At 42.4% G+C, this 12561-nt stretch overlaps 1 protein-coding gene across 2 annotated transcripts; it reads right to left on the bottom strand.

The window, feature by feature from the left end:
• Positions 1-260: 260 nt before the first annotated feature.
• On the bottom strand, positions 261-8058 carry b3galnt2 (beta-1,3-N-acetylgalactosaminyltransferase 2; the record flags this gene model as incomplete). 2 transcript variants are annotated; one of them, XM_079169438.1, is made up of 12 exons in its annotated part: positions 261-534; positions 1161-1217; positions 1315-1474; positions 1666-1791; positions 2086-2269; positions 2803-2881; positions 2991-3095; positions 3892-3987; positions 4173-4372; positions 6633-6733; positions 7106-7232; positions 7950-8058. In XM_079169438.1, 12 exons carry the CDS (start codon positions 8056-8058, stop codon positions 397-399), a joined length of 1482 nt encoding a protein of 493 aa, XP_079025564.1. In that variant the 3' UTR covers positions 261-396. The 2 variants fall into 2 exon arrangements, with proteins under 2 accessions (XP_079025564.1, XP_079025565.1); XM_079169439.1 differs by lacking the exon at positions 1666-1791.
• Between the last annotated feature and the right edge of the window lie 4503 nt (positions 8059-12561).

Raw genomic sequence — 12561 nt, 5'->3', positions numbered from 1 at the left:
GGGTGCCAATAATTATAACATTACAGAGTACTCAAGTCTTACAGCAGTGATTCTTTACATGATGACCAGCACATGCTGGTATTGCAGATGGTTCTTGTCCTTATCACACACTATATAAGAACTGAGTTCATGATACAAATGCACAATGCTACAGCTGCACGGGAGTATTTAACGTATTCTCAAGCTGCAAATGTTTTATGACCTGCAATGAAATCTAAACGTTTTTAAGATTATACCCCCACATTTCAAAACTCCTAATTGTTTTATCATAAAATTGTAGCTGATAAAACTCTGAAACTACTCAGTTTGGGGTAATAAGGAAACCACATAACCGAACTGACAACCAGTGCTGAGTGCATTTTACCCACAGCGCCGCGTGGCGATTGTGAGTCACATTTAGTGGCCCCATGGACAACCACAGGGGTCTCCACAGGCCCTCTTCCTGTCCCAGAGGGTGAGCAGCTCCTCGGCGGTGTGTTGGGGTGACGACAGCATGTCCAGGTAGCACTCTTTCTCACACAGCCAGCCGGGGTCCTGGCAATAGCAAAAGGGGGGGCAGGACAGTGGCTGTGTTAACATGCACAGGCTGATTGGGTTATTAGCCTCACACACACTCGCCAATTAATCTTGTGTGTCGGTCACATGTAGAGCACTTTGAACTGCACCAACTTGTGTAAAAGAAGCAATGCAAGAGAGCTGGGTGGATAACCCACACTAAACTTATTATTCACAAGATGAACTTTGATTTAACAAACTAAAACCACAACATTGTAAAAACCAGAAACGCTTGTAGAATTGACTTTAGAGGCTAATATTACAATTCAGAGAAACATCTTACATTTTTTTTTTATGTTTTCCCTTTCAATTGATATTGCATCTTAAACTATGTCATAAAATCCTAGATGTGCGACTCCTTCCTCGAGAAACAAATATTGTACATTGTATTACTACTCGTTTTTTCCCCCTAATAATTCCTAATGTCAGACATTGAATGCGTATCTCATCCAGATAGATAGCGGACCGTGAAAACACCGGGGACAACGATGGAGCGTGTAGGACTTCATCTTTCTATCGCTGGCAGTCTGATCAATTGTATTTCACAGACACACATAAATATGTACCAAACCAAATTCATTGGATATGCAGTTACATTCTTTTACCTGATATTTCTGTGGTCCAACAGCTGCCATCCATATCCCCATGCTCACGTCTTCTCCCTGAAAACAAGAGAGCCGGGACAGACTCCTCTCATTATATTCACGACTATCTGCCACCATAGCCCCCCCCACAGTCTCTAGCCCTCGGGTACTGTACCTGGTAGGCCTTCAGTTTATCTGCATTACTGGCGAGCCACTGGACCAGGTCACGAGAGACCACGTAGCCCGAGCCGCAGGCAAACGCCGGGTATGCTGGACTAGCGTACTCCAGCTCCTGCCACTTCCCAATGCGGTCCACTGCCCAGCTCTGCCTGAAACTGGGTCAGGATGGGAGAAAACATTATCATCACATCCCGTCTCCCTTTCAACGGACCCATCATTGTTTTTGACAGAGAGCGTTCCCGAGTCTTTCATCTCGAGTTTAGCTGACACGGTGCACTGAAGTTCACTAAGTGGACTGAAAACAACAGCAAAATATACGTCGTCAACAGGATCAGTTTGTACTTACTTCCCCCACCAGAAATTGCTGCGCTTGAGACCCTTATGGTCAATTTTCATTAATACCGAGTCCACGTCGATGTAACAATCATCATCCGTCTTCAGCAGCAGATTAAAGTCAGCGTTTCCCACAGACCTGCCGGAGAGGGAATTTGCAACCTTTATTAAAGCCCACCTTCTGATTTTTGGCAATATCCCAAAATGGATTTACATTCAAATATCACCGAGAGTGAAGGGCGGCAGGTCTTGCAACTAAATAAAAATACCCGATGACTCACAACTGTCCTTTTTCCGACTGAGTGATTGCAATCGTGTTTCTAACAGCGAGACGTTTTGAGGCGACGACACACTTTCATTTCAGGTTGCTGATTTCCTCAGAGGCACCGGGCAATTTGGAGACAGAGAATCGAGTCATTAGCACTTGCCGTACCATTTATAGAACTGAAGCAGTTTGGAAGGCACGTTCCTGTAGGTGTCGACCACGTCCACGAACACCATGTCGCCGTGCCTGAGGCTCTCCTGCTGCAAGGCGGCATCCTCCTGCCTCAGCCTGGAGGCGTGGCGCTCCATCCTGGCCGGGCGGCCTCGCAGGAGCCCCGACAGGCCGTCTTCATCTGACACAGGTGGGGTGTGGGGGTGGGTGTGGACATAGGGAGAGGAAACAGGACAAATTAGGCAAAGGGTTTTCTTCCGGAATGAGATTTTAAAAAGTCACATTAACTTTTGTTTGGATACATCAAGGCACTTTTGAAGGATGATAACTTAAATCACTGGCTGCTAAAACAATCAAATACAAGTGTAACATTTGACAGAATGGACCATTAGTTCTGTTCTCAGAGATATTTTGGATGGTATTTGTTTCCCCCCCAAAAATGGCTACAAATCCGTTCCCAGATAAACTCAAATGCAAACACATGCAGGTATATCAATAATGCAACACAACAGGGTAGAGAGGAGAAAAAGAAATGTGATTTCGATTTGGCAGGTATGAAAAAGGAAAAGGAGCTAATCTCATAACCTGCAGGAGAGAACAATGGGTTGTTTTTTTTTACACAGGGACTCATTTTACAACGGTTGGCTCATTTGATTGTGATCACACTGTTTTCATTAAAAAAAGCTCTGACTTAAATTCTGTTGCTGGACCAACCATAGATAGTAAATGTGAACCCTCCAGCCAAACCAGGAAATCCAAGCGCACTTCTATGAGGCAATACGCCCTCTGCGATCTGCAATTCAAGAAAACAGCAACAAAAAAAAGTATGTCTTTCCTTCACTTTAAAACTTGAAAGGGAATATTCTTAATACATTTATTTATGATTCCCTGTCGGTACGTACAGATGAGATCTTGAGGACTCCTCCGTCATTGAGCTGCACGGACGAGTTGACCGTTGTCAATCCAGCAGAGGCCATATTCTCCCAAACCAGCGTCCCCTCAAAACCCTGGAGAAACAGCAGACATTTCATTCTTTGCACATGTAGCGTGGTGTTGTTCTGTCAAGCCCTATTTAAACTGAGCAACATTATACTGTACGATACACTGAGCAGCATCGCTACCGCGGAGGACAGTGACGTCATGTCCTCTGTACAATTTCATTATTGCTTATTCATTGTCATAAGATTAACTTAACACCCTGAAAATCTTGTTTTTGCTGTGGTTTAACGTCTCACTTTGTAGCAGTGATGTACAGATGTACTCCGGGACCCTGTGACATCACTACTGGGTGTGGTTGGAGGTGCAACAAAGCACATTTTTTTTATGATGGACGTGCTAAATAAGCTTGAAACTTTCAACCAGAGACGGCAGCAAAACACTGCATTTTAACCGGGTGTTAAGTTCCTCTTTAAAAGGCATCGTGGAGAAGGCTTTGGAATAACATTTAGCATTTTATTTTCTGTTGGGAAATATCGAAGTTATTTCCTGAGATGCTTCCGGGAGGGAACTACGCATAGTTATGTTACCAATTCTAGGAAAAGAATAAGAGATCAATTCTGAGATACTGTGATTTTAGATAGTCGTGTTCAGCGTCGGGTCTTCAGAGGGATTTTCTTTGAAGGAACTGCATTATTTAAATAGAACTTGACAGAAAATATATTTAAACAGTTTAACGTAAAAGAGCTAAATAATTGAAACATTTTGAGACTCTTCTTTGGAGGGGCGGGTGTCGGTTGGGGGGGGATTTGACTCATCATCTCGGGGTTGTCGGCAGGATATTAGAAATGCATGTGAGGAACTGACCTTAGGCAAGATGAACTGCTCCACTGGTTTGTACCACAGCCCGCTCACCATGGTGCCTGTGCTGATGGCACTGAAGCGAGCAGTGACCACAGCCTCCTGCAAAGAAAATAAAAACGAGATGCAAATATCCCTTCACCTAAAGTGAATACTACACGTCTTGAACTGAGGCAGTAAAAAGCTCCAGCAGCACCGAGTCCTCCAGCTTCCCCCAGGCTGTGTATCCACCAGAAACACAGCGCAGCACGGGATACAATATGCTCAGGAGGTGGAGGTTCTGTTACCTCCTGGTCCAGCTGGAGAAGCTTCACGGTCACATTGCTCTGAAGCTCTGGCTTGGTCCCGCTGGGAAACACCCCGAGCCTGGTGATCACCACCGGGTGGAGGACCTTGAAATCCAAGGCGATGGCCGACACGTCGGAGGGGGCGAGCACCGAGGGGTCAGACACCCTCACGATCTCTATCTCCGCATCCTGGCCTGCCACTGGCACAGAGGGATGGTCAGAGATTACCGCACGAGCACACATTAAATTTATTACAGTCCCAACATGCTGACCGCCTCTTTCCCGTGATGAAGACGGAGCGATTCGGGTAGAGAAGAAGGCAGACTCTGGTAAAAGCTACACCATCAGCACTTTGACAAGCCGGTTCTTGGGACCGCCGTCTTCAAAAGCGAGCTTGTGCTCGTGAGTGTGGTTTCTTAATTACAAAAGAGCAGTTTATTACCCAGGAGATCAATGAAAAGATCAAGGCTGTTAAAGGGAAGCAGGCTTTTTTTTTTTTTTTCTTTATGCATTCTACACAAGTTCTGCTGCTCACTTCCAAATAAAGACAATTCGAGGTGAAGGACACGGACAAAGAGAAAGCAGCACTTTATCAAACCAAATGTTTCTCACAGTGACTGAGTGGGTTTTACCAGTGTGTGTGAGGACATATATTACATAGTCCTGTGCTCACCACATGATTAGTTTGTGCCCATTATCAAAACAAAGCCGTGCTTCTCTTCGCACTGGCCAGTGCGAGATTGCTGGTTTATTCTGGTGAGAAAAGTAACAGAACTTTGCATGACTCATAAATAATTAAGAGCAAATTTACAGTTATTTACTGTATTGGAGATTCTTTTCAATATTAGGCAACAACTAAAAGGGTCTATAATACTCTACATTGTTTACAGTTCAACAGTTAATTATGCAATGTAGAAATCAAACCACATTAAGGGCTGCGTTTGACAAATATTAACATTGTTGGTTAATCTGTCGATCATTTTCTTGATTAATTAACATGTGGCCTATAAAATGTAGGTAAATACTAAAACACTTGACAAAATGACTTCCTTGAATTACTTGTGATTGACCGATTTGTTCTTTTTTCTATATTTCCGTGCCACGCACACAAAGTACCCAAACCCCCATAGGTTTACAAGACACCAAAAATACATTTGCAGCGGTCATACACGTCATTACATTACAAAGTTATCGGTTATTTTACCGCTTGGCCTTTAACAAAATTATCTGCCTTCTCTCCTAAACTTGTCTTATAAAATCTGCTACAAAAAAAGTTATTTTCCTGAAGCACAACTCAGGTTTTCTATATAGTCCTCCAGCCGAAAGAGATCAACATAAATGGAGGTCACTTTACTACGGACTACATCCCTTATGACCTCGCGGACGAGACAGGAAAACAAAAAGGGAACCTCATTCTCAAGTCCACCTTACTTACTACACAACAAGCAGAGTCGGTCCTCCTCTGGAACTTGATTTGTCCAACAAACGGTTCAAACACACAAATTTATATGAGCTGTATGTATGTATATGAGCTGAAACGATTAATCAAACATTGTTAAAAAAGGCTTTATATAAAGTTAAGACTTTTTTCTTTCAAATACAAAACAAACAAGAATTATTAAAACAGAGTCGGAGAGGCAAATTAGCATTCATCTTACTGTAGTCCCAAAGAACAATCCCTTGTGATGAATGCAGCACATTCATATTTCAACAACAATAAATTGTGCGCTTAACGTGTGCTTTGACCTGAATCCTAAGTCAGGTGCCCAACCGTGCTTAAAAGCAGCCGTTGTCTCTTTCTCTTCCAATCACAACGAGCATCTCGCCGCAAAGCCGCCCGCCCGCCATTCTGAAGCAAATCACGTCAACACTTACAGCCATTAACGCGGCGGAGAGCAGAGACTAAAACGTCACCGTGACCCTAAAGGCCGCCGCCTGAAAAAGCCCATTCTGATGAGCAGTAATTGTGTTTTCATGAAGGCGGATAACAATGAACCGGCCGGGGGGGGGGGGAAGTAGTGAAATGGCTGCATTGAACTGGCTTCTGTGAAGGTGAGAGACGTGACAATGACTGTCGTTCTTCCTTCTGACAGAAAGCCTGTTCAATTATTTCCTATACGGCGCGTCGGTGCTTCGTATAGTTCTCCTTTACAAGTGTTAACACGCAGTTCTAGCTACGGCTGCAGCAGCAGCAGCTGGGAGAGATGTCTGCGTTGGCCTTGGGTACGGAGAGGATAAAGAATGGTGTCCTTGAGCTGTGGGTGAACATGAATACGGTGTTTTACTTCTTCTCTGAATATGCATTCTTTCAACTTATTCTGCCTCCGCTCCACTATTGACGACTGCACAGCCAAGCAACAGATTGCACAGAGTATCTTTCCATAGTACAGCTGCTACAGTGGGTGAGGCAAATCATCATTATCATTATTATTAATATTATCATTATTATCATTATTTTACCTGGCTGCGTGACGTTCAGGAGGGAGCAGGAGTAGGGATCCTCTCTGTCCTCCTCTGGAATGGGACACCCATGTTCGCCCACGATGAACTTCACCCCCACTCTAAAAAATAAGCAAAAAATAAAAAACACACACCTGCATTCTCCTCCTTTTTTTTTTACAATATTAGGCTGTAAGATTTTCTAAAGCTTGTCCATCTTATCCGCCCTCCGTTGCCATGGTTACAGAGGGTTGCTTAAAGGCCATCGCACCGTATCTTTGCTCAGATCTCTGAATTAGAAGGAAATGGACCAAAAAAAAACCCCCCAACAACAACAGAGAATGAAAGAGAACAATATTGGCCGCTGGTCAGGTGAAGATGAGAGGGTTGGTGGGGCTGTCAGTGATTTGCTGACGGCTGCAGGCTTTATTCCCACCGTATGAATCTGTCCTTGAGAAAGACAAGTGTTGAAGTTGGAGCTGCACCCTACAGACCTGTGCTGGTAGAGAGGGTGATCTCGGAGGTAGCCCAGCCAGGTCTCCCTTATCGCTTGTCGCAGTTCATAGTGGTGTCTGGCTGACAACACTCCCACCAAAACTTCAGAGAAAGGTAACGATTCATCTGCATCGGAGAGACAGAAAGACATGCTGAAATATTGAGATGGCAAAACAACAGGACGTCATTTCTTATTCAGTGAGGAGGTGGATGAGGAGAAGAGAAGACACACAGTTGGTGACAATGACAGGGCAACAATTAGACATAAACAAAATGATACAAAATCACACTTTGAGGAATGCTTGATGTGTGCTTCCCATTCCTGATTCTGACAGCAGGTTTCCTCTAATATTTAGTTTGAGCTGACTTACTTTGTGATGCATCCTAGAATTGACATCATGGAAATTGTCTTCATGCATCAAAAGGTGGTTAAACTATATTATTAAAACTATATTATTTAACTATATTCCTCCCTGATCAGAAGTGATGGTCCGTGTGAAAGCAGCGCAGAGATCCGCAGTAGTAACAGGACAGAAATGCTCAGCTCGCTTCGGTCGGTTTCCAGACGTTAGACTATCCCTTCAACGCCCAACACTACTGAAGTGTTACAGTCACATCATTCCTCACCAAAACGCCACACATGAACACACACACGCGCTGCAGTGCGGTCACACAGTCTCACGAGCGAAGCACAAACTACCTGTTTCCCACACAAACTAACAAACAGCAACAGACACACCGGGGCGGTGAAAGCAAAGTTAGCCAGCCGCTCGGTCGGATGTCAAAAGTTGCGAGGCTTTGAGGAGGCGAAGCCCGGGATTGTGGTAAAAACAAAAAAAGTACCGGAGTGTGTGCTGTTGTCCAGCGGCGTGGAGGACGGTCGATGTGCCAACCACAAGTGCACCAGGACGGCGACGGCACAGGGCAGCAGAATGAGCGCTAGCCTCCGCATGGACGGAGCCCTTCATTCAGCCGGAGCAGCCTTCAGCTTGAGCGGCGCGGAGCGTCTTCCTGAGCCGCACGGCACTGCACGGTGTGAGCCGCTCCGTGTGTGCGCTTGATTTCAGCTCCGCAGCTCTCCGCCGGGCTCTCACCACTACCTCATGTCTGCCTCCGCCGCTGGGAGAGAGCAGCCAATGGGAGACGCGGAGCCCTGCCGCGGTGCACTCTGGGAGATGGCGTTTGACGCTCTCTGGCCAATCAGAACAGTTTCGTTAGAAGGTACAATAAAATATGAATATAAAAGTTGGTAAGGATATAATTAAACTCCAGATGCAATAGTTTGTTACTATTATTGTTATTATTATTATTATTATTGTCATTATACAAAAATCTTTCTCCATATAGCTCCATAAAAAAATAGATGACGCCATGCAGTTTAACTTTCCACTCAAACTGCATATAAGTAAACAACATATATTAGTAAGCACAATAAATAGTTCAACACATGTCCTCAGAAGTCAAATGAAACATTAAAACATTGATTAGAGCTACAAACAGTATCTCTGTGGCACATCTTCCCATGTTTATCACATAATGAAGAGTCGTTTTTTTTCTATGTCAGTTCATTTCCAATTAAGTGGGGAAACAGAGCAGAGTAAAACATGAACAGAATCATTTTGACCCAATAAAACCCAGGTGACACGTTGCAGCTTTAAAATTAGAACACAACTTTAAATCTGTTACCCTGCGCTGCTCATGAATCATTTAAATGGAATCTATTGTGCATGGAGGAGGGTGTTTGAGGAGGATTTCTTCTGACTTTGAGAGCACCAGTGTTTCTCCTGGCCACGCCATCAAAAGAGCGCCTGCTTCCATGTTTGTAAGAATGCCATTTGTACTCCTCTTAATGGAGTTCCAATGTTGCATACATGTTATCTTTGCCACCTCTTTAAGGGACCAATTATTATTTAATGGGGAACACTGGCATGCAACGCACTGTACGCCAATGGTATGAGTAGAAATAGTATGCTGTGAGTGTAGATAAATAATCTTATCAGAAAGTATTATTCTCATGTATATTTTGCATATACACTTTGGGGGCAGCACAGATTCTCCGTATTAGATAACCTACTGCCCTGGGGATAATTACTTTCCTGTGCATTATATCATTATTTTTGGAGTCATACTCATTGCAATGATTTATTTCTCTCTCTCTGCAACACATTATTCATTTGAAAGAAAAAGACTATTCTTAGCATCGTCAGGATTTCTTGAAACACAAACTAACATCCTGCTCTGCTGCGGAAATCCAACCTTTGTCTTTTCTAGTTTGTTGTTGACATGCTCTCAACTCTGAATTAACTTTTTATTTATTTGTCAAAACTTATTTATTTATTCTCTATTCATGTTATTCCAATTCAATTCATTTTGTTTTTCTCGTTCTCTTTTCTTTTGCAGGGTTCAGAACACACAGCACTCACTGAACCTTTTTTGGGGATCTATATAGATTTGTTTTTATCTAGTCAGGTCCCATCTGAGAACCCTGTGCATACCACATAATATTAAGACTTCTTGAATTTCTAATTTTAGTTTTTGGTACATAAAAGTTGTTGTCCTATCCAAACTGAAAGCTTGCTGTACAATTCTAAATATTTTACTTATTTTCAATAATCTCAATTAGCCATGGCTAAATGATTGACATTTCAATTTAACTTTAGGAAAATAAACTTCCTTTATTACGAAACACTAAAGAATTCAGCTGAGGCGCTTCATGGGGACTGTGTGGTTGGATATTATTGACAGTGACCAAACAGCCATTCATTGGTGATGATCATATACTTATCCAAATGTTGCTAAAAATTGGTTTACTGAACGTTACGACATCTTTTTTTTCTGAAATACACCCTGCTCCCTTCTGTGAAAACAGCTCAGAAAAAAAACTGCCCTAACTTTACGAGACAACGCTGTGTTCATGTAGGACATCAGTCACAATACAAAGCTGATAGATTTTCACCACAGCGCTCTTTAATTACATCCTGGTCCTTTGGGATTGGAAAATCAATAAGGGATACCTGATTTGCCTTATCAATGTCATTCATCATAAGTGTCCATAAGTGTTTTGAACAATCCCTTCAGTTTTTATAACTTGACCTATAATAAGAAAAAACTGATTTCCTCATATAGCCATGATGCATTAGGTCAAAACAAGCAATTCTGACTCCGATATGATCACCAGCCCTTAAAGTGCAGTGAAAATAGTACCAAACTTGTAAAAAGTGAGGCTGTAAATGCTTTTATGATGGAAACATGAAATAGCTGCAACAGAAAGTGAGTCAGTGGCAGATACCCTGAATCATTATAATGGATATTCTTCATGCGCCCTGCGGTGTCGGAAGACACTTTTTTTCTATCTGCGATGTAAAAGACAAACTGGCTGAGGCTGAATTGAATCACGGTCCTATGAAAAAAAAAAAAAAAAAAAAAAAAAAAGCCATGGCGCATGAACAGTGCATCCAGATGGCCTATGGTTCAGCTCAGCCACAGGAGGTCTCCACTACACACCAGAATATCATGTTCATCTGTGAGACCCACAACGATTTGCGGTGGCCTTTTATGTTATCAGTGTGATCAGACAGACTGCAGCTCCAAACGTCAGTGAGAGACACGAGGCAGAATTATTGAAGACACAGCACATCGGGGTTTGCCGTTTTCCTTTAATTCATTTGATCCATCAAAGGATTTACAAAGCCTGCTATTTAAATGCTATTTTTTTTTTTACCAAAACGATAATACCATTCATGAATACAGCTGCACATTGTCGACATATCCGTACTCCAAGGAGATTATTATGTGCAAAGTAGCACCCAGAAAGTCAACGAAGAGGCAATATTTCATATCATAATAGTTCTCTCTGTTAAAGATAGAAATAAATCCATGCAATATTCATCTCTAACCGTTATATTTCTTGTTTCAGATTTGGCACCATCCTTAAGATGAGGTCAGTGGGAGCGCCCTGAGGTCAGTCTCAGGTTTTTTTGATTAAGGAAATAAAGACAATAATTATCCTGAAAACAATTTGAGTCCAATAGTTTGTGACAGTCTAGTTTCAGTTTGATTCCTAATGCGATGGCTCTTACCAAGTGCCAAGAGGACATTTCTTTTAATTTTTACAGAAACGATAATGCAAAAAGCCTCAACCACCGAAAGGGATCATATTATATTATGTAAACCGACCCTTACCGTTATTCTTAAAAAATAGTCAGATAGTATCAATAATTGCATGATTTATAAATGTTTTTTTTCTCCTAAGTATCATACAAGCTTAGTAGCACTACACGTCATGTAGCTGTCAGTGCTGTGCAACAAATATTCAATAATACTACTGATAATAACAATATTAATAACGATCATAACAATTCATCGTAAAAATTAGCAAATGCTATTCAACTACCATGTAAAGGAAATGTTTCGACAGTGTGCTTTTTCTTCCAAAAACAAACAAAACGGGGGGGGGGGGGGGGGGGGGGGGAAGGCTGTGGGAGCACAGTGTGAAGATCACACTGCTCTCACAGAAATTGGCACTGTAACATACTGTACACTCTAAAAGACTGACAGCCCCTCGGAAACAGAGGAGGCTGTCAAAAAGGAGCGGAGGAACATGCAGGCCTCTGGTTTGGCATTAATGTCAAAGGCCTTGCCATTCACTCTAGGACAGGCAAAAAGAATCAGGCTCAGGAAACATGCCCAGAAAACAAATGAGACCGTTAAGGAAACAAGGGGAAACGATGTCCTGCAACTTGTACAAATATTCCAGTCAGGGGCTGCAGGATTAACCGATAGTGTCTCTGATGTGATGGGTAAATTAAAGGAGCCGCAAGGGTAGAATGCATTAGAGTGGGCCTGAGAAGGAGGTGGCAGATTCATAAATAATTCTTGACCTAAGGGTTGTTTGCACACTGATAACCCTGAGGAACTCGTCTCGCTGTTGAAACATTAGCTCTGCACCTTCCAATAAACACAGAGTCTATTTATTTATTTGCAGCAGAACTGATGTGCAGCCACCTCCTTATTACCGGAGCAGTTGGCACAAACAAAATAATTGACTAAGCAAGATAAGGTTTCTGTTTCCGGGCTCTAATCTGAATCTGGCTGTACTGCGGCACTAAAACTAGCAGATTAATTATTTGTGACTCGAGGCAAATTGAAAGAGAAACCACTGGTGAGGAATGTGTCAAATTTCAGTCGTACTTTCAGTAATCTTTGCTACGAATAGCCAAACCTGTGCACTGAAAGCAATAAAAACTAACTCAAGTTATGTTCAAGATAACAAAAAGATGAATGCTTTTTTTATTCAGGTAAAGGGAAGGGAAATAAATATTTAAAAAAGTCAGAGACACTGGGCACATTTCTGTTTCCTGAGGCATGTTAAGATCTAGCACAATTAAAGAAAAAAAAACATCTCTCATCTCATTAAGCACTGAGCAAGGCTGTTCTCTAATAACAAAGCAATAAC

Source organism: Pholis gunnellus (assembly GCF_910591455.1).
Source record: "Pholis gunnellus genome assembly, chromosome: 11".
In the NCBI taxonomy this organism is placed as follows: Eukaryota; Metazoa; Chordata; class Actinopteri; order Perciformes; family Pholidae; genus Pholis; species Pholis gunnellus.
The sequence above is the reverse complement of the archived record's forward strand: the minus strand, read 5'-3'. Positions and strand labels throughout refer to the sequence as shown.